At 33.9% G+C, this 21,224-nt stretch overlaps 2 protein-coding genes and 1 pseudogene across 2 annotated transcripts; 1 reads left to right on the forward strand and 2 right to left on the reverse strand.

The window, feature by feature from the left end:
* The first annotated feature begins 11,001 nt into the window (after positions 1 to 11,001).
* On the forward strand, positions 11,002 to 15,427 carry LOC115983264 (uncharacterized protein At2g27730, mitochondrial). Its single transcript, XM_031105907.1, has 3 exons — positions 11,002 to 11,332; positions 12,366 to 12,449; positions 15,145 to 15,427. The coding sequence occupies exons 1-3, from the start codon at positions 11,189 to 11,191 to the stop codon at positions 15,169 to 15,171; spliced, it is 255 nt and encodes an 84-aa protein (XP_030961767.1). The 5' UTR covers positions 11,002 to 11,188; the 3' UTR covers positions 15,172 to 15,427.
* A 1,035-nt stretch (positions 15,428 to 16,462) lies between these two features.
* On the reverse strand, positions 16,463 to 17,092 carry LOC115983431 (germin-like protein 9-3). The gene has a single exon (XM_031106102.1). It carries the CDS (start codon positions 17,090 to 17,092, stop codon positions 16,463 to 16,465), a length of 630 nt encoding a protein of 209 aa, XP_030961962.1.
* A 1,456-nt stretch (positions 17,093 to 18,548) lies between these two features.
* LOC115985339 lies at positions 18,549 to 19,577 on the reverse strand (annotated as a pseudogene).
* Between the last annotated feature and the right edge of the window lie 1,647 nt (positions 19,578 to 21,224).

Raw genomic sequence — 21,224 nt, forward strand, 5'->3', positions numbered from 1 at the left:
TGTATATTTATTTAATACAAAATAGACTCTCCCTCAAAGTCTCAAACTACTTATTTACAGGTTATGTTTTGGGTTTTTCTCTTCCATTTCTTTTATGAAGATGTGGAATTTGACGAGATTTATGCATTTGTGAATGAAACAAATTTTTGGTATAAATATCATCACACCTCTACATATTTTTGTGATTGAAAAATGTAGCAATTCTGAATTATGATGAACGAACACTATTAACTTTTACACAAAAAATAGAAAAACCTCTGAGCACGCATTTGGATAGGCGATGTGAAGTGCCTAACATCTTCCCTGCCCGTAACTGAACTTCTGAGTCCAAGAATTTTTGGTTCTAATATGTTGGTTGGCCTTGTCAATTAATTACTCTTGAATTGGTTTTTAGTTAATTAAGTAAAACAAGTTAGATAAATAGGTGACCAATCACATCTTAAATCAATAATTGGTGGCGACTCCTTAAATAAAAATAAGAAAAGATATTCACACACATCTCACCCTAGAAACAAAATGCACACAAAAAAAAGTCATGTCGCCAAAGACCCAATGTGCAACACCAAACATGTACATTGAATTAATAAATTATTTCAAGGGAGTAGTTTTTGGGCATCCACAAAGTTGTAGGCAATGAATTGAATGTTCTCCTTAGGCTGAGTTTGGATAGCAACGCGTTTGCGTTGCTTTACGTGTTTGCATTTTTTTTCTATGGGTCTCGTGCACTGTTCACAGGACCTGCAAGTACGAAATTCAGCAAATATAACTTTAAAACTAGGTCCTACAGCATTATTCACACATTTAAAAATTATTTTGCTACAGTGTTTTTAGTTTTTAGCAATAAACGGTATCTGAACAGACCCTTAGATTCTTTATATTGTTTAGGAAAATTAAGTTTGTATTGTATCTAAACATATTCATGTTTATGTACAAACTTGAGTATGTTATATTTATAAACATGCCCATATTTTATACAATTTGGACAAGTGTGCCCAACAACACAACAATAGTGACGGAAATAAGTAGTTTTAAGACTATTTTTCGTCTTTAAAGGAGATTTAGGTGCAGACTTACACTCATGTGTAAGCAAATGACAATTTAGTCTGATGTGATCAATAACACCACTATATTGGTGGAGTTAAGCGTGGGGATGGCTTCATTTTCATCTGCCTTCTATATTGTAGGACTTTCCCCAGCTCAAATTTAGGAATATTTAGCGATCTTAAGTAAAAATAGTTTACATTTAGGTTATCTCTTATCATATGTAATGTATGTTATATTTGTAGAGGTATATGTTTTTCTATTTTAAGTTTTTATATATACAGTTATATATGTGTGTAAATATTATGTTACCTAAAATTGTTTATTTTTTCAATTTCAAAATGTTTGGAGTGCATGTTTTTCAAGTTCAAAATAGTAATTGGGTTTTTAGAACAACTATATCATATGCCTACTTTTCTACAATATTTAAAATCATATTAGTTGTTTAGCATAATTATAATTTCAAGTTTTCAAATTTTGATTTAACGCTTTGTAATAAGGGTAATAGGGTGTTGCTCGATAAAATAAGATAATTAAAAATTACATCATGCAACATATTGAATGTAAAACAAAATTTAAAAAAATAAACAGTGCCAAGCTTTTTGAAGAGTTTGGCTCAAAGGACAAAAAAGTGTTAATTTCTTCATTTAAGATGAATAATAAAAGGCTAGTGTAGTTGGGATAGATAAAAGTTAAAAAAAAAAAAAAAAAAATTTAAATGAACAAGTTTCAAAATCCACATCTTGACCCTTTATTAGCTATGCAAAAAATTTGAGTTTGTAGTTTGTACCCATGTGTCGCTATTGTGGTGTTTTTGGTCACATCAAACCAAAATTTTATTTTCTTAAACAAAAGTGTAAGTCAGCATCTAGGCTTCCATTGAAGAAGAAAAGTAGTCTTAAGACTACTCATTTTTGTCACCATTGTCTTGATGCTTGGTACACTCATCCAAACTGTTTTAAGCATGGACATGTTTATACATATAACATACTGAAGTTTATACATACAACATGTTTGTAAATACAACAAAAACATAATACAATTCCTAAAAAAAAAAAAAGAATATAAGGAGAAAAATCAATAAATTGTTTACAATTTTACTAAGTTGTTATAACTATAAGCTAATGTAAGTTAAGAGTCATGTGAACCTCTAAGGAAAAAACCAGGATCTCATTTTTAGAGGGGCCAGAGTATGATAGTTTGATTAATAAAAAGTTAATGTGAAGCATCTTTAATTATAAAATTGGTGGAAAGAGCACATAATTGCTATGTAGAACTCAAACGAGTTATGAAAATAGTGTTTATTGATAAAGAATCTTATAAGTAAACATTAATTAATCTTCAAAATCAAATGGATGTGCACCAGACCTTGGTGCATGATCTATTGTTATTAGAAAATCAACTTTTGTTATTTGTTTTTAGTAAGTTGATTACAATAAATAAGGTTACTACCCAACAATATAACATTACTCATCTTCCCCTAAAATTCTTTTGATTTTGAAAATTATATCAGTGAATCAATTGTTGAAAATTCAATCCATAATATTGAGCATATACTTGGTTTAATGCATAAAAAATGTGTCATTTACCCTCAAGAATTGTACATAATACAAAGAACTACTACAAGTTAATGCATTGTGCCACAATGCTTGATTAGGCTATATATATTTATTTAAAATTCAACTTTTGTTCCTTGTTCTGAGTAAGTTTTTTTTTTTTTTTTACAATGAATAAGGTTCCTACCTTGCAATATAAAACTATTTATCTTGCTTTGAAGTTCTTTGGCTTTAAAAATTATATCAATGAATCAATTTTTGATAATTCAATTCACAATATTGAGCATCTACTTGGTCTGGTGCATAAAAAAAATGTAATTCATTCCCAAGAACTATACATAATACAAAGAATTGCAAAACCAATGCATTGTGTCATTGAACTTTAAGAGGCTAGAGTTGAGTTAAATAAGTCATTAGAAAACTTGTTTGATATAAAGTTCAACAGTGGGCAAATGCAAATTCCTCCATTGAAAATAGATAATCAATCATAGTCCATTTGCAATAATATGATTACATTAGAGCAATATGGTTCGTATAATGATCTCTATTATTTCATGGGTAATTATTGGGTACTCCGGGAATACCATATATGCATACTCCCTTCTCTCACATAATTGTGGGTCTCACTAATTAAATTTATGGTAGAACCCACAATTTATGTGAGAGGGAGGAGTATGCATTTATAGTACTTCCGAAGTATTCAATAATTTTTCTTATTTCATTGACCATGTGAACTTCATTAATTATCTCATTAACTCTCCAATAATTATTGAATTATTGCGTCACAAAGAAATTAATGAACATCATTTAATTGATGAGATCAAAATAAACATGAGTTATTTTTTTATGGGAAAACATGAATTATTTGATATATGTATAAATATGTTCATTTCGGTTTTTGTATGTATAGACACGTCCTTATAATATTTATAAATATTTTATTGTTACTAATCATAGCAAGTATGATGTAATATACATAAAAATGCATTATTTGAAAATTTTGTAATTGCTTTAGCTATAGAATCCTAAATGTTTAATCACAAAATGTTATAAATAACTTATATTTCCCTTAACTTACCTTTTGAATTAGTGAGAAAGATTGTATTCTATTTTTCATTTTGGTACAACGTATGCTAAAGTTATTATAGATTTGAAGTAGCACGATCATAACTCGAACAGTTGATTGGAGCTTTTCTTCATAATTGTTAGACATTGTTCAATGAAAAAAAATGGACTCCAAACATGTTTGGAATTATCATGCTCCAACCCGTGATGTAGTAACTAAAGAAACAATCCATTTGTAATTTTAGTCACATGACTTTTTTAATGGGTCATGTGATTTATTTAAATAGTACAAATGGAGTCTTATAAATCACCACGTGATGTGTTGAAAAAATAACTCTTACGTAATGGTTGGAAAATATAACTTCAATCATATTTTGAGTCAAATTTTGTTCTTGTCAAATATCCTCTACTGTCTTGGAGTCTTTTGCATCATGCCAGCACATCCATAAAGCTTGCTAGTGTCCGAATTGATGATTGGTTATTGTTGGTAATCGCCATAACATGCTCCTACCACCTATTAGACACATGTTCACATATTTCAACCCACCACAGGCCTTACTCTTTCATTTGGCAACCCAAACACTCGACCTAGCATGCAACTTTGATCCAAACACAACCATATGAACTATGAAGGGCTTAACTGATGTTGATTCCACCTCCTAGTCTGGCCATATAGCACACATACATCATCACTAAACCATTTTCCACATGAAACTAGCATGCTCGCACATTTAGGCAATGGAAGTTTACCTTACAATTACATAGTTTACCCAATATATAACAACATACCTATGACCAAGCTCATGCAGGGCTACTATTTTCCATTGCACTTGTTGTACATGATGGCTTAACTAGTCCTAATTTCATCTCCTAGTCTGGCCATATGGCACACAATACATCATCACTCATATGCAAACTCAACCACTCTCACATTTCCTCACTAAACCAGCATGCTTACATGTTTAGGCAGTGAATCTTACTTTACACTCATATAGTCTACCCAATCATATTTGGAGTCAAATTTTGTTCTTGTCAAATATCCCCTACTGTCTTGGAGTCTATTACATCCTGCCAGCACATCCATGAAGCTTGCTAGTGTTTGAACTGATGATTGGTAATTGTTGGTAATTGCCATAACATGCTCCTGCCACCTATTAGACACATGTTCACATATTTCAACCCATCACAGGCCTTACTCTTTCATTTGGCAACCCAAACACTCTGCCTAGCATGCAACTTTGATCTAAACACAACCATGTGAACTGTGAAGGGCTTAATCGATGTTGATTCCACCTCCTAGTTTGGCCATATAGCAGACATACACCATCATTCAACCATTTTCACATTTTCCACATGAAACTAGCAGGCTCATAATTTAGGCAATGGAAGTTTACCTTACAATTACAGTCTACCCAATATATAACAACATTCCTATGACCAAGCTCATGCAGGGCTACTATTTTCCATTGCACTTGTTGCACATGACACACGCGTGGCTTAACTCGTCCTAATTCCATCTCCTAGTTTGGCCATATGGCACACAATACATCATCACTCATATGCAAACTCAACCACTCTCACATTTCCTCACTAAACCAGCATGCTTACATGTTTAGGCAGCGAATCTTACCTTACACTCGCACAGTCTACCCAATATATGACAACATACCTATGGCTAAGCTCTCATAAGGCTACTATGATTCATTCCATTGCACAAGACACATGAATGGCTTGCAACTACCAAGCCATGACCAGTGACCATCATCTTTATAAAGACATCATGACCAGTGACCATGTGTCTTATATAATTTTCTTAATTTTGGTGCATCTATTTACTACACCACAAAAATCAAGGAGTCCAATTTAATTTTTTTGTGCTAAACGAGTTATTATATGAGAAAACCATAGAATCAAAATTAATAAACATTAAAAAAATTACCATCCTTGATTCATTTTTTATATTATTATTTTTATACAAATAGTGGTTGGACAAAATAATATTGAGAATTTCATGGATAACGATTTATATAATTTTTTTTCCATTTGTTTCAAATAAACTTATATCTATTTTATTAGTAGCTATTTTATATTTTCAAACATACAATCATTATATATGATTATATATAAACTTGGTAAAAGTTTAATATGCATTAGTTATGTTTATTTGCAAATGTATCTTATGCATATACATAAAATTACAAATTAGTATATATATTTAAAGCCAAAACTGAAAGAAATTCTAATTAAATTTTACAATTAAAGTCCAACTTTGTGCCACGTATCCTAAAATATTTCTCAATTTTGGTGCTAAATGTGAGATTGCATCATAAATTTCCATCTAAGTGAGTTATTGAGTACAAAACCCAAAAAACCATAATTAATAAACCAAAAAAAAAAAAATGCATGGACAATTTGCATCTTCTATGGAATAATATTCTTACAAGGCTATTTTAAGAGTTAACAAAACATAAGAATGAATACCAATACTATTTAATATAAGTAGGAATTATATTATATATCTAATTTTTATATTTTTTAGTGTATTTATATATATGTATATAGTTACAAGCTAATAATATATCATATATGGATACAATATATATTTTTTTCAATATGCTAATAAAAATAAAATTATGGATAAGTCTATAAAAATGATATTCATTGACTCAAAAGCCAAACCCAAAGCTTGCAGTGGAAATCATTCATTGTGTAGCTGAGGTCATCTACTATGTTTCCTCTCATAAAGGTGTTTCACGCTTTTTTTTTTTTTTTTTGATGGGAAAGGTGTTTCACGCTTGATGTTGAAGCAAGTCCGCTGGGAGATACCTCAATTTGGTTGGATGAAGCTTATTAATTCGCATGGGTCTTTGCTTGGCAATCCGGTATAGCTGGGAGTGGTTGTGTAATTTAGGATGGGAATGGTCACTAGGTCGCAGGTTTTTCTCGGAAAATTGATATTACTAATAGCTTTATTGCCAAGCTTTGGGGACTCCGAGATGAATCGTTGTTGTGCTGTAGTCGTAATAATTACTGCTATAGAAGTAGAATTAGATGCTAGATCTATTGTAGATGTTTTAGGTAACTCTTCTTATACGAATGACGTTGTGTTCCCTATTCTAGATGATTGCAGGTAGTTGGCCTCTCAATTCCATCAGAATTGTATTAAATATTGTTTTCGTGAAACCAACCGATGTGCGGAAAGTTTAGCTAGGATGAGAGCTAATTAATATTTAGATTTTATTTTGTATGCCTATAAGGAGCAGAGAGAGACTTTGACCTTGGAGAACCCCCCAACCCTATATATTAGGGGTGGCAATTTTTATCCATATCCATGAACCCACCCATTACCCACCTTATTTGGATAAGTCTTAACCCAATCCATTTGAATATTTGGGTTAAATGGGTAAAGATCCATTTGGTTATTTAATTAGATGGGTCTAAATGGAGAATCCCACTAATACCCACTAAACCCATCTAAAATTTAAATAAACAACATAAAATCTAAATTTCTAGAAAATGACTAAGATACCCCTGAAACTTAAAAAATGATCAAAATACTACCAAAACCCAAAAAATGACCAAAATACCCCTAAAACCCAAAAAATGACCAAAATACCCCCCAAAACCTAAAAATTACCAAAATAGCCCCAAAACCAAGAAAATGACCAAAATATCCCTGAAACCTAAAAAATTACCAAAACCCAACAAATGACCAAAATACCCCCGAAACCTAAAAATTACCAAAATACCCCCAAAATCCCAAAAAATGACCAAAATACCCCTAAAACCTAAAAATTACTAAAATACCACCAAAACCCAAAAAAATGACCAAAATACTCCCGAAACCTAAAAATGACCAAAATACTTCCAAAACCCAAAAAATAACCAAAATACTCCTAAAACCCAAAAAATGACCAAAATACTCCCAAAACCCAAAAAAATGACCAAAATACCTCTGAAACCCAAAAAATGACCAAAATACCCCTAAAACCTAAAAATGACCAAAATACCTCCAAAACCCAAAAAATGACCAAAATTCCCCCAAAACCCAAAAAATGACCAAAATACCCCCAAAACCCACAAAATGATCAAAATACCTCCAAAATCTCTAAAATGAGCAAAATATCCCCCAAAACCTCTCACATGTCCAAAATATCCCCAAAACCCAAAAACTGATCAAAATACCCTCAAAACCCAAAAAATTACCAAAATATCCCCAAAACCCACAAAATGAGAAAAATACCTCCAAAACCTCTAAAATGAGCAAAATATCCCCCCCCCCCAAACCTCTAAAATGTCCAAAATATCCCCAAAACCCAAAAATTACCAAAATACCCTAAAAACCCAAAAAATGACCAAAATGCTTCCTAAACCTAAAAAATGACCAAAATACCCCCTAATAACTTAAAAATGACCAAAATACCTTTGAAACCTTAAAATTACCAAAAATACCCCCGAAATCTAAAAAATGACCAAAATACCTTTGAAACCTATAAAATGATTAAAATACCCCAAGACCTAAAAAATGACTAAAATAACCCCAAAACCTAAAACAATGACCAAAATACCCCAAAAATCTAAAAAAATGACTGAAATACCCCAAAAACCTAACAATTACCAAAATACACCCTAAACCTAAAAAATTACCAAAATACTCACTAAACCTAAAAAATTACCAAAATACTCCATGAACCTAAAAAATGACCGAAATACCTCTAAAACCTAAAAAATAACTGAAATACCCCAGAAACCTAAAAAAATTATCAAAATACCCTGAAACCTAAAAAATGATCGAAATACCCCCAAAACTCTAAAAAAATGACCAAAATAACCCCAAAACCTAAAAAAATGATCGATAAAAACCCCTGAAACCCAAATTATGACCAAAATGCCCCTAAACATGTAAGATGACCAAAATACACCTGAAACATCTAAAATTACCGAAATAGAGGTTTCAGGGTATTTTGGATGTTTCAAGGATATTTTTGACAAATTAAAGGTTCTAAGAGTCTTTCATTCATTTTATAGGTTTCGAGGGAATTTCGGTAATTTTTTAGGTTTCGGGGTTATTTTGATCATCTTTTAGATTCTAAGGGTATTTTAGCCTTTTTTTAGGTTACGGGGGCATTTCTGTCATCTTTTTGTTTTAGGGTTATTTCGGTAAATTTCTGGGGTTCAGAAGTATTTTGGTTATTTTTAGGTTTTGGGGTATTTCGGTAATTTTTTAGGTTTCGGTGGTAGTTTGGTCATTTTTAGGTTTCGAGGGTATTTGGTATTTTTTGAGTTTCGGGGGTATTTTGGTATTTTTTTTTTTTGAGGTTTTGGGGGTATTTTGGTAATTTTAAGGTTTTAGGGGTATTTTGGTAATTTTTTGGGTTTTGAGGGTATTTTGGTCATTTTTTGGGTTTCAGGGGTATTTTGGCCATTTTTGGGTTTCGGGGGTATTTTGGTCATTTTTGGGTTTTGGAAGTATTGGTCATTTTTAGGTTTTGGGGTACTTTGGTCATTTTTTGGGTTTCGAAGGTATTTTGGTCATTTTTAGGTTTTGATGGTATTTTGGTATTTTTTTGGGTTTTGGGGTATTTTGGTCATTTTTTGGGTTTTGGGGGTATTTGGGTCATTTTCAGGTTTTGATGGTATTTTGGTCATTTTTTTTGGGTTTTGAGGGTATTTTGGTCATTTTTTGGGTTTCAAAGGTATTTTGGTCATTTTTTAGGTTTTGATGGTATTTTGGTCATTTTTTTGGGTTTTGAGGGTATTTTGGTCATTTTTTGGGTTTTGGCGGTATTTTGGTCATTTTAGGTTTTGGAGGTATTTTGGTCATTTTTTAGGTTTTGGGAGGTATTTTAGTAATTTTTGGTTTCGGGGGTATTTTGGTCATTTTTTGAGTTTTGGGGGTATTTTGGTCATTTTTTGGGTTTCAGGAGATATTTTGGTCATTTTAGTGGTTTTTAAGCATATCTGGTGATTTTAGAGATATCAAGGGTATTTTGGTCATTTAAGAGGTTTCATGGGTATTTTACTAATTTTAGAGATTTTGGGGATAATTTTGGATGTCCAAGGGTATATTGGTAATTTTGGAAGATTAGGGGTATTTGCATCATTTTAGGTATTTATGGGTATTTTGGAGGTCAAGAGGGTATTCAAGTAGTTTTAGAGGTATTTGGGTCATATTGGGTTAAATGGGTGGGTTACTAATTAAATGGGTTAGGTTGGTAATGGATAATTGATTTATATATAAACGGGTCATAAATGGATAAATGGGTAATTATACACCCAACCCATCTATGACTCAACCCATTTATGACCCAACTCTCCCATTTGCCACCCCTACTATATATATATATGTGTGTGTGTGTGTAGTACATAGCACATAAGTATCAATTTTAGCAATTTTGTTCTATAAAATTATACTTTGCCCTCCTTAACAATATCGTTGATTTTTTTAAGGGTAATGCTATAGCCAAAATTTTTTTAATAATATTTTTACAAATTGTTGAGGTAATAAATTCTTATTGGTTTATATTTAAGCCATCCCATCACTTAACATAACTTTTTTATTTACTTATAACTACTCACCACATTAATAATTTGTAAAAAAGTTCATAACTCTAGCATTTTCCTCCTTTTGAAGACCATAAAAAAAAACTATAGATCTAAATTTTAAAATAAAATATACCCAAAAAAATTAGTTCAACAAAAAAAATTATCAATAATAAAGCTAAAAACAATTAATTTCAATCAACTAATTTTATAAAAAATAAACAACCCAACCTTTTAAAAAATTTTAAACAAAATAATTTTGTCTTTACTTTGTAATAAACGTACACATCAAACAAACAAAATAAGTAAATAAATAAAAACCCTTGACGATTAAGTAATAAAGTTAGAGGCCGAAACAGCCACACGCAATTAGCAGTAAAGGCTCTCCTCTTAACTTCAAGTTCTTGTTAGTGTATATTGACTTTACTTGGAAGGACTTCAATGAATATATTTTAACAAACGTAGTTAGAAGAATTTTTTTTTTATAACGTTAGGAGACTTCTTTTGTTTCTTAAAGTCTGTTGGGTATGATTGTTTAAACAACAATATACATATTTTTATAACACTTTTTCATCTACATATATTTTCACATCACTTAAACAACATTATCAAAAAAAAAAAAAAAAAATTTATCATCAAATCAAACAATTATAAAAGTATAATATTTTTATGTCATTTATTGCCCTAAACCCAAGTGCGCCGCCGAAATTCCACCTGGTTTTTTTTGCTGAATAAATTCCACCTGGTTTTTATCCAAAAAAAATTCCACCTGTTTTCTAAAGTTTCTTGTACTGATTCGCATTCGCTTCCTCAAACCGGTTCAAACCGGTTATTAACCCGACCCAACGTACCACCACTTTAAATGCCGAAACTTCTAGTCTCTCTCTCACTCACTCAATCATTCGCACTAAAGTATACTATATTAGCCTGACTCGGACTTTATCTTTATCTAACAACTCAGCTAACAAATCGTCAAATTCGCCATGAGCATGAGATCTGCGCTGAGCCGAGTCACTGTGAGCTTGACTCGTCCAATGGAATCGACTCGGGGTGCGACTCGCTACTTCAACGATAGCAAACGTATTCTCAGCGAAGAGGAGCGCGCTGCTGAGACCGTTTACATCCAGGTTGAATTCACTTAACCTTTCTTCGTTCTGTTTTCTTTCTCTCATACCTGTTTGGTTGCTCGGAAAGTGTAAGAAAATACGCAAGATATTACGAGTTTACGTCGTTTTGGACCCTAAAGATTCATAAAGAATCACAAAAAAAAAAAGCAGTGGAAATTTTATTTCAGATGAGCTTGATTGTGATACTGTTTGGCTTGGTTTAGGTGATGGTATATATATTAAACAATCACAAAAGATAAAGGAAAGCAGTAGAAATTTTAATCCAGGTGAGCTTGATAGTGATACTGTTTGACTTGATTGGGATGAATATATATATATATATATATTATTATTATGTACATGTTCAGGTTTCTCAGCAACCAAACGGAGCGATTCCGTTTCTTCCTAAGAGTACATATTGAGCTAAACTCTGTTTGGATGCTGAGAAAAAAAATTTGTGAAAAAAAGATAATATAAATATTAAATGCTTTTTTTTTTAATTAAAAAAGAAGAAGAAGATTGAGAGTAAGATCAGATTTTATTTTCCTAGGCTTTCTGAGATGTATCTATTTTTTCTTCTTCAGATTTTTGTAATTTTTTATGCTAATTTTTGGCACTCACAAACAACATTAGAATGATTAGATTCATCGTTCTATGGATTGTCTCATATTTTCCTTTCACGAAGTTTTCTCAGCTACCAAACAGTTTCAACCAATTCGTTTTTACTTCTGCAATCAACTGATTGGATGCCAAGAAAGAAAATCTGTGAAGAAAGACAACCTAAATATTTAATGTTTTTTTTTTCCTACACTTTCTCAGACCTATCAATTTTCCTTTTCAGATTTTTTTATAATTTTTATGCTAATTTTGGCACTCACAAGCCACATTAGAATAGTTTGATTCAGCGTTCTATATAGATTGTCATATATTTTCCTTTCACACAGTTTTCTCAGTAGCCAAACGGTTTCAACCAATTCAGTTTTGTTTCTGCAACTAACTTTCTTTGTTGTTTTTTTAGCTTGATCGACTGACTAGTTTGTTTATTTGTGTGAAGAAAATGGAGAGGGAGAAGTTGGAGAAGATGAAACGAAAGGCTGAGAAAGAAAAGGCAGAGAAAGGAAATGAGAGTGCTGACAAGGTATTGACCCTTCTTGCAACAAGAAAAAAAAAGTGTTATGTTATTATTTTTGTGTTCTATGTTTGATTTGGATAAAGACTTATTGATTAGCTTATATAAGAACATGTTGTGATGTTTGCAATGATGGGATAGAGATTAATAGTTTATTTTCACAAAGGATCCTAAGTAGTTAAAAGAGATATTTAAATGAGAAACTTAGGGCCTTTTTCGATTTAAGTGTGCAATCTAATGAGCCTTTAGCTCTTTTGCTGGTCTAAATTCCTGATCTTAAATCGGCTCTCGAGTACACTTTAAATCCTGAGATCAACTCAACAAGCTGACTGACTGTTTTCTGATTGTAATTTCCCATCTGGACTGCAAATTTATTGGTTACTAAGTTTCTTAAAATCACAGAGTTTGTGGACAGACATGATATGCTCATTTTTCTGAATAATCCGTGCATGAGAGTAAAGAATGGTAAATTTGAAACTATATAAAGCTTGGCTTTTGTGTCCACAAATTGAAATGTTCTCGTGACCGAAGCCTAATAGTTGTTTTACACATATAAACTGAAGTTTGTTCATCCTAGTTAACCCAAAATCTAAAGCTTCATATTTGAAAGTTTTGATTTCTTTTCTTACATTCTTCTAGAAACCAAATCAAGAATAAGTATTTCAAGTGCCTAGTTATATATACAGTTTTATTTTTTGATAAGTGCCTAGTTATATGCAGTTGCATTTTTATATATTTGTATGGGATGTTGGTGTGTTATGAATACTGTATATGAGTCATTGCTATTAGCCAAGTTGAGCTTGGAATGTTAGGTCATGAGAATTTTATCATATGGTTTGCCAAGATAGGCATCTTGCAAATGCAACACAAAACTAAACAAGTAAAAGCATGGTATGAGGATGATTTAAGTACTGATGACAGTAGGAAGACCTTGTTTGTATAAAAAGAGAGAACTGTTTTTTCCATCAACAATTTGTTTGGGTGAGTGTCTTTGATAACTTGTTCATGAAAACAAGAAATTCCCTTGGGCTTAGGAATGGAAAGCATTCAAATGATGGGTCTATTTAGATACAGTTGAAAACTGAAAATACTGTAGCAAAATAATTTTTAAATGTGTAAATAGTGTCGTGAGACCCATTTTTAATTAAAAGGTTGCTAAAAAGTGAGGTTTGTAGGTCCTGTGAACAGTACACGGGACCCACTTGTGTGGCTGAAAAGTCAAATTGTGTGGCTAAAAAAAAAAAAAGAAAAAGCTGAAAACGCAAACACCCAACGTGGACGCGCAAACCAAACCAAACACACACGATGTTTCCAGAAACTCGTTCTTGTACTATTTTTTTCTCTCTGTGTTCATGATTCTCCATTAGTGATGGGGATTGGTGTTTGTGATGATTGCTGAATGAGGGGCTCATGGTTGAGCCTCACCACTAATTATGGGGCCTTTGGGTCATTGAGGATTGGAGTTATTATTTAAAAAGGAAAGGGGTGGGTTGGGGGTGTTTTTTTTTTTGGGGGGGGGGGGGGGGGGGTTGGGGTGGAGTTGCAGTGGTGATGGTGGGGGTCTATGCGGTGGGATTTGTAGTTTTAGGTTTGGAGGATGGGTCACAGGTTGGGGACAGCTAAGCTATGGGTTAGGAGTTGGGGGTTTCTTGCACCATAACTGTTGCTTCCACTTTAATTTTCTCTTTACTACGAGTCTATGCATATGCGTGTGGGTTTGAAGCAGCATCAATAGTGGTGAATGTTGATGGTTGGTGCCCATGTGGGTTGCGAGTTTTGGTTGTCATGCAGATTGATTTGGGCTTGTGGAGGTTTGAGGGGTGTGTGTTTTGATTGGTGGTGCTATGGTGGTTGTTGGGGGCTGTCAGTGATTGGTGGATGGGCGTTTGGGGTATTGGGCTATGGTGGCATATTAGAACAGTTGGCCTGAAGAAATTATCCGAGCTGATGGGATGGCTTTCTAAAACATGTATAGCCCATATTGCCAGCCAAAGTTCTGCAACTATTCTGCTTATCTGATGTGGTTTTTGATAATTGATTTAATAATTAACCGTAAAAGCAAACATGTCCAAGTTTCTTGAGTTCCAAAAAACATCAATCGTGGCCTTGACGTCCTCTTCAGTCAAGGTTCAGCCATCCTTTCCCACCACCCACTGCTAAAATAAATTTTAAGTCAAATGATGTAGACTTCTTCCATTCTATGTTTGGATAATAGCTGTTGTACCATCCAATGATAGCTGTAGCTTTTGCGATTACAAAGTCTTTTTCTTTGAACAATGCTTTAAGAAGTGGTTTGATAGTTCTTGACTTTGGTTTTCATGTTGTGACTACCGAAATTGCTATTTTGAAGTTATAGAACATTTATGCTAAATAGTTGAATTTATGTTAGAGATCTGTCCCAAAAATGTCCCATTTCCATTTTCTTATTAGCAAAAAAAAATGTCCCGTTCTCCAATCCAAAAGTTTTTGAGTGGAAAGGGGTGTCTTGTGTAGGATGCCATGATTACAATGCTTGTTTTAAGTTCTATGTTGTGGCCCTTCATTAATTTATATACGTGAAAACTTATTTTTTAGATGATTTGGTATCTCACTAGTTTTGGTTCCACTGAATTCTGTTCCTGCCTTTAGGTTATTCTTGATGTGTTTCTTCCGGTGTTCCTTACATGTTTCAATTTCATAATCTATATCATTCTCTCTTTTGCAGAAACCTGAGGGCACCAATAATGCCTGAAATGTTCAATTGCACTAGCTGATAACTTCTTGCTTTGGAGATGATGATGAAGAATAAAATGTATCAAAACTTTTAACTCTTGGACAGATTTGGTCTTTGTACAAAGTATGGCTGTTGATATCTTTTTTCTTAAAAAATAATTGACATATTAGCTGTTTGTGTGCGGTCCCTAATCTGTTAAGATGTTTGTTTTCTTCCCATGGAAATGATCTTGAGTTGCGGTTGATTCTGTTGCTGCATTTGCAGTATCAGCTCTTATTTATGTTGATGTTTCCCTTTCCTAGTTTTTAAATCCATGACATTTAAGAATGCGCAATTGTCTGTTCACACACCGGACAGAATTTATTTTTCAAATTGAAATTCTTCGTGAGTAACTATTTTAGTTCAAAAATTAAAATGTGTGTACGTTGTGTGATGTGTGCAATAGGTAGTGCGTAATAGACACTGTCCTTTAAGAATATTAAGAAAAGAGGTGTTATGTCCACGATATTTTTATAACAAATTATAAGTGGTTAGTTGTTATTGGTTCAAATTGGAAACTAATATTAGGTTTACTTTTTTGTCCTAACAATAACAATCAGTATTAACTTGTCACTTAAGATTTGTTGTAAAAATATTATGAAAACATTGTGGGCATATAATTTCCTTATTAAAATTAGTGTGGACTGAGTTTCTGCTAAAGATGAAATATATCCTTAACAAGTGCATGACCCAAAAGCATCTGTAATAATGGATACTTATTACCTAAATATGTAGAGCCTGTCTCACCTAAATATGTAGGAAGCTAAGATGACGAGAATATTCTTTGATTCTCTTGAGGAGAATTTGGTTTTAAATCTTATTGTAAGCCAATAATAATAATAATGTAGGTCTGAGTGTTAGAAGATGTCAAGTTGAGATTTGTAAAGATTTTGAAATCAAAGATTCAAATGTCCACTTGAAGGCTTGAGCAAATGGGTAGAGACTTCGCCAAGAAACTTTTTCTTCACTCAATTAATTCTCTAGCCGTCAACATTCTATGGTTTATAAATAAAGCATTGGTCAGTCATGATTTTAATCTGGACAAGGTCAAAGATATTATTAAAATTTAAAAGTAAACTAAATTCGGAAAATGTTAACTAATACAAATAATAATACAGTATATAGATAATTAAATAAAAAAAATGTTCGTTATAAAGGAAAATTTTCCATCCAATGGTTTTAAAAATTAAAATTTAATTTATTCATCACCAACAAAATTGCTGAGTAACTCAAAAAAAATTATGGTTTTTTATTAAGTTGATGATCTATCTCAGGCTTTGGGTGTAAGCCCGGCCTTGATGGCTTGAATGGTAGCAATATTAGTATTGAAAGACTTGGCCAAGATCCCATTATCAATGCCAGTAGTGAATACAGTGGTAGGAACTGAGATGGTTCCAGCATTTGCACTTCCGAATGCAGAGATGGCTATTGCAGAATTCTTCACATCACAATTGAACTGGTAGTGAACTAGTCCCTTGGGAAGTACAAACATGTCATCCGCTTGGAGTGTCTGAGTGAAGAGCTTGTTAGTAGTGTCAACAAACCCAACTTCCAGAGCACCATCAAGAAGAAACAAGAGCTCTGCCGAGTGAGGATGAGTGTGAGGTGGGTTGACAGAGCCAGCTGGGTATTGGAGAACCGCAAAGGAAACGCTCCGGCCATTGAGAGCTGGGAATTCAGCCAAGCTAGCTTTCGTAACCTTAAAAGTTGTAGGTGGATTTGCCTTTAAAAGAGTCCTCATGCTGGTGGATGTGAAGAAGTTGCTATCAACTTTGGTTACATTTGGTGGGACCAAAAAATCTGAAGTGATATCTGCATCTCCGGCAGTCACCATATGAAGAGTAGTGAAGGCTAGTACAAGAGCAAAGAAGAATTCGAGCTTGGACATGCTAATGTCCATGGTAGAACTAAAAGTACAAATAGAACTTGATTTGATATGTTAACATATGAGGGTGAGTTCCGTGATAGTGATACTATGCTACAGTATGCTAATATATATAGGGAGGGATGGAAGTGGGGAAAAATGAGGCTTGTGCATACTATGTAAAGGCCAATGGGACGGCTATTGTTTTGGAAACTACAATGTTCTTCCGTAAGATAAAACTTCTACAGATTTTCAACTGGAACTTTGTGAAGGTATATATATATACACACACACATACACAAAAGAACAGAATGCTGATAGATCGGCATTTTATGTTTCAGATGTTTGTGATTACTATTCAACATGTTAAGTTGGGGATTCTTTAAAAATTCATACTTTAAGCAGCATTTGCTTGTCTGTTGCATTAGTTGTAGCCAAAGGAAAAAGAAAATAAAAACAAATAGGTAATGTGTACTTCACAGCCGGCCATCAGAGCAGCAAATTGGTAATCTGATGAAAAAAGTTCAAATACCAAACCCTATTTCTAAAAGGCCTTACTGTTGCTAATCATCAAAGGGAATCTTTATACCGGCTCTAGTCATCAAACCTACCCCCATGCTTCTCCTTGTCAATTGTCATGGATGGGAGCCTTGAGGTGGGTTTTATCCATACTAACAGCATACTTCAACTAAAATTCTCCAACTATGTGGTACATTATTTTGCTTTCAAAGGCACTAGTGGACTACAAGTTTAATTCCCATTCTTAAAAAAACTGCCTCTGCAGTCTCTGCCTCTTGTAGTGCTAATACTGGCAATGGCATAGACGCGTACTCGGTTCTTCCCAACCTGTTTGTTACTGACATTGATGATAATGTCCTTGCCAATACCTTTAAGATTGAATTTGCAAATGTTCAGATGATCAAGGCACGTCCTGTGGCAAAGACAGAAACTCTCTATTTTTACTAATTTTAACTCTTTCTTTTTTGGCTGAATTTGAGGAGCAATCAGAGCAATAACAAACATTGTTACTATATGGGAAGGTACTATCCTTTGAGACTCGAAGTACTCAACAAAGAGGACCTTGTCTTTAGTCATCAATCTAAGTATTAGCAACCATTGTTATCTTCAGTTGCTAGAAAATTGTTAATATATAGTCAATTAGTCATAGTAATCCAGATTTAAAGGCTTCTATTCTTATGCTTATTGGACAACTTGTGCTTTTCCCCTAAGATTAAATTGTTGGGCTTTGTGGAGCCTAGTTGTGTTTGATTTGGATGATGACCTGACCCGAAATAATGTTGCGTGGTGTCAATAATCAGATTTATCTTTATTAGAATATATTATAACATCCTCCACTTTTGGGAATCCAACTACAAAAGAATAGCCTTCACCTCATCGTTAAGTACCTTATTAAAGAAAAATTATTTACTATAGGAAGAATATAGCAAAAACAAAACAATGATCCTTCAGTAAGTAGCAAGGGTTTGCTACCTCAGGCCTTAGGTGCAAGCCCAACTTTAATTTTCTGAATGGTGCCAATATCAGTATTGAAAGTGATGTAGGAGATGCAAGAAAATTATTATTTAATATTATTTATGTTTGCAAGTTAATTGTATTTTTATGTTTTAGGTCTTATTAGTTTATTAGGCTATTAGTATTTTAATTTAAAAGTAAGGTTATTTTTGTAATAAGGCAATTAGGGTTTCCTAGTCAATTAGAACTAGGGTTTAGCAATCCTTTATAAGCAACCTATTGTACTCCTTGAGGAGTTAGTTGATATTTTGATGAATGAAAAAAAAAAAATGGCCGTTTGGTCTTTCTTTGGTCTGGTGCTGACTCCTAGTGGTTTCCCCGCTTGGTGCTGACTCCAAGCAAGGCCTAGGTGCTGACTCCTAGGTCATATCTTTTATTTTTCCGTTATTTCAATTTTGTTCTGGTTGTCCTGCATCAAAAAGACTTCGCCAAGTTCCCATCATCAATTCCAGTGGTGAAAACAGAATTAGGGATTGACACAGTTCCAGCATTTGCACTTCCAAATGCTGAAATAGCTATTGCAGAATTATTTGCATCATTGTTGTACTGATGGTGCATGAGTCCTTTTGGAAATACAAACAAGTCACCAGCTTGGAGTGTCTGAGTAAAGAGCTTGTTTGTTTTGTCAAGAAATCCAACTTGAAGGGAGCCATTAAGGAGAAACAAGAGCTCAGCTGAGCGAGGATGGGTGTGAGGCGGGTTGATTGAACCAGCTGTGTATTGTAGAACTACATATGAAACACCTTGGCCATTAAGAGTTGGGAATTCTGCTATGCTTGCTTTGGTTACTTTAAGCTGTTGGTAGGGGTGCCTGAAGTAGAATCCTCATACCAGTACATGTGAAGAAGTTGCTATCGACATTGGTAATATTTGGTGGGACTATAAAATCTAAGGTGATATCTGGATCCCCAGCAATCACTGTATGGAAAATAGCCAAGGAGAGGACTAGTTGGAATATCAATTCATGCCTAAATGTCATGAGGACCATGGTAGAGAAACTGAAAGCAAAAAAGTAGAAGCTTATAGAATGTCTTAAGGATGTATTGCTTGTTACTTGGGCCTTCAACAGCGGGTGGTCATTTATAGAGTAAGAAGAAGCAACAGGGCATCACAAGTTATGCAGGCCTATGAACTGGGAAATACAATGTTCTTGTTTTAACTGATATTCTCATAAGGATCAGTGGATACCTCTACAATAGAAACTAGAAAGCATACTACTAGACAGATAAAAACCTTTAAGTATCTAGAAATTGGATATAAACTGCAATTACTAAACTAAAATATCCTTTTCAGTTGTTAGTGTATAGCTTAGACTAGTTTAGCCCATCAGGCTTAGCCCAGTATACTGTACTTGTAGTTACTTCTATTACTTATACTGCACACATACCTAGCCTATATAAGGCTCTCTATTGTACATTATTATACACACATCAATATACAGACTATTCAGTCTTTCTCTCTCACTTTATATTGTTAACATTGTATCAGAGTCATTCCTCTGACTTCCTGGTTCCTGTGGACATCTCTGGCGTTCTTCCGCTACCCTCGCCTTCATCTAGTAGTCACTGTCAGAAGCAAGTCACCGTCGTCATGCCCACAGCCCCTAAAACACACCGATTTCATCAGTTTTGTTGATCAAACTGCCAAAGTCAAGGCATATATTGATAGATCTTTTGATCTCAAGAAAAACCCAACAAAGAGCTGCTAGAAACCACCTCACACGCGCCCCCACATGCCGGTTGAAGTTTCTACCTCACGAGCACGTGCTCCATGCGTTGCCACGCGCTGTTCATCTCTTACATGTGCCTCACGCACCAAGAGTAGTGCCTTCACACGCTTCCCATGTGCCTGCTCCGTTTTATGCACTACCACGTCAGCCCTAGGGTGACGTCACACCGCCATGTCAGCATCCTGAGTCGTTGATCGAGCTATTGACTTTGACCAAAGTCAAAATTTTTCAATAGGACCTGTCTTGCTTAGTTTTTCGTGTAGATTCTGATTTTGGGCTCCGTTTCTACATTTGAGGTCTCTAAATCTCATTTTTTGGTCATTTTTTTCATTATGGCTCAATAAAATGAATGAGATATCATACATCCTATCACCATTATGTTGGATGGTCTTACTAGTTATCATGCATGGTCTCAGAATATGACTGTCTTTCTCAAGTGTCTTAAACTGTGGAGATATGTGTCTGGTTCAATTCCTAAGCCAGTACCAAACCCTAAGTCCAAAGCCACATCTGCTGAAGAGTCTTCCAAGACTGCTGTTACAATAAATGATCGCTATAATTGTACTAATGATTCAAGCTTGGTGTTCCACATTGAATCAGCGCTTTATCAAATGTGCCAAGAGATAGGTCAGTCTATTTCTGATTTTTATTCTTAGACTTCTACTATGTTGGAACAACTCTCTGCTGCAGATCCTCCACTAGTGTGTTTTAAGGACATTGAGCTCTTTGTCAAATATCAGGATCGCCGTAAATTTATGCATTTCATGATGGGTATATGTGAGGATTTTGAGCCTACTAGGGCTTCTCTGCTTAGCCGGTCTCCTACTCCTTCTCTTGATGCTGCAGTTAAGGAGCTCATTTCTGAGGAGAACCGTCGGCCTACTCATCATATGTCATCATCTGATC

This window comes from Quercus lobata, chromosome 4 (genome assembly GCF_001633185.2).
Source record: "Quercus lobata isolate SW786 chromosome 4, ValleyOak3.0 Primary Assembly, whole genome shotgun sequence".
Taxonomy (NCBI): Eukaryota; Viridiplantae; Streptophyta; class Magnoliopsida; order Fagales; family Fagaceae; genus Quercus; species Quercus lobata.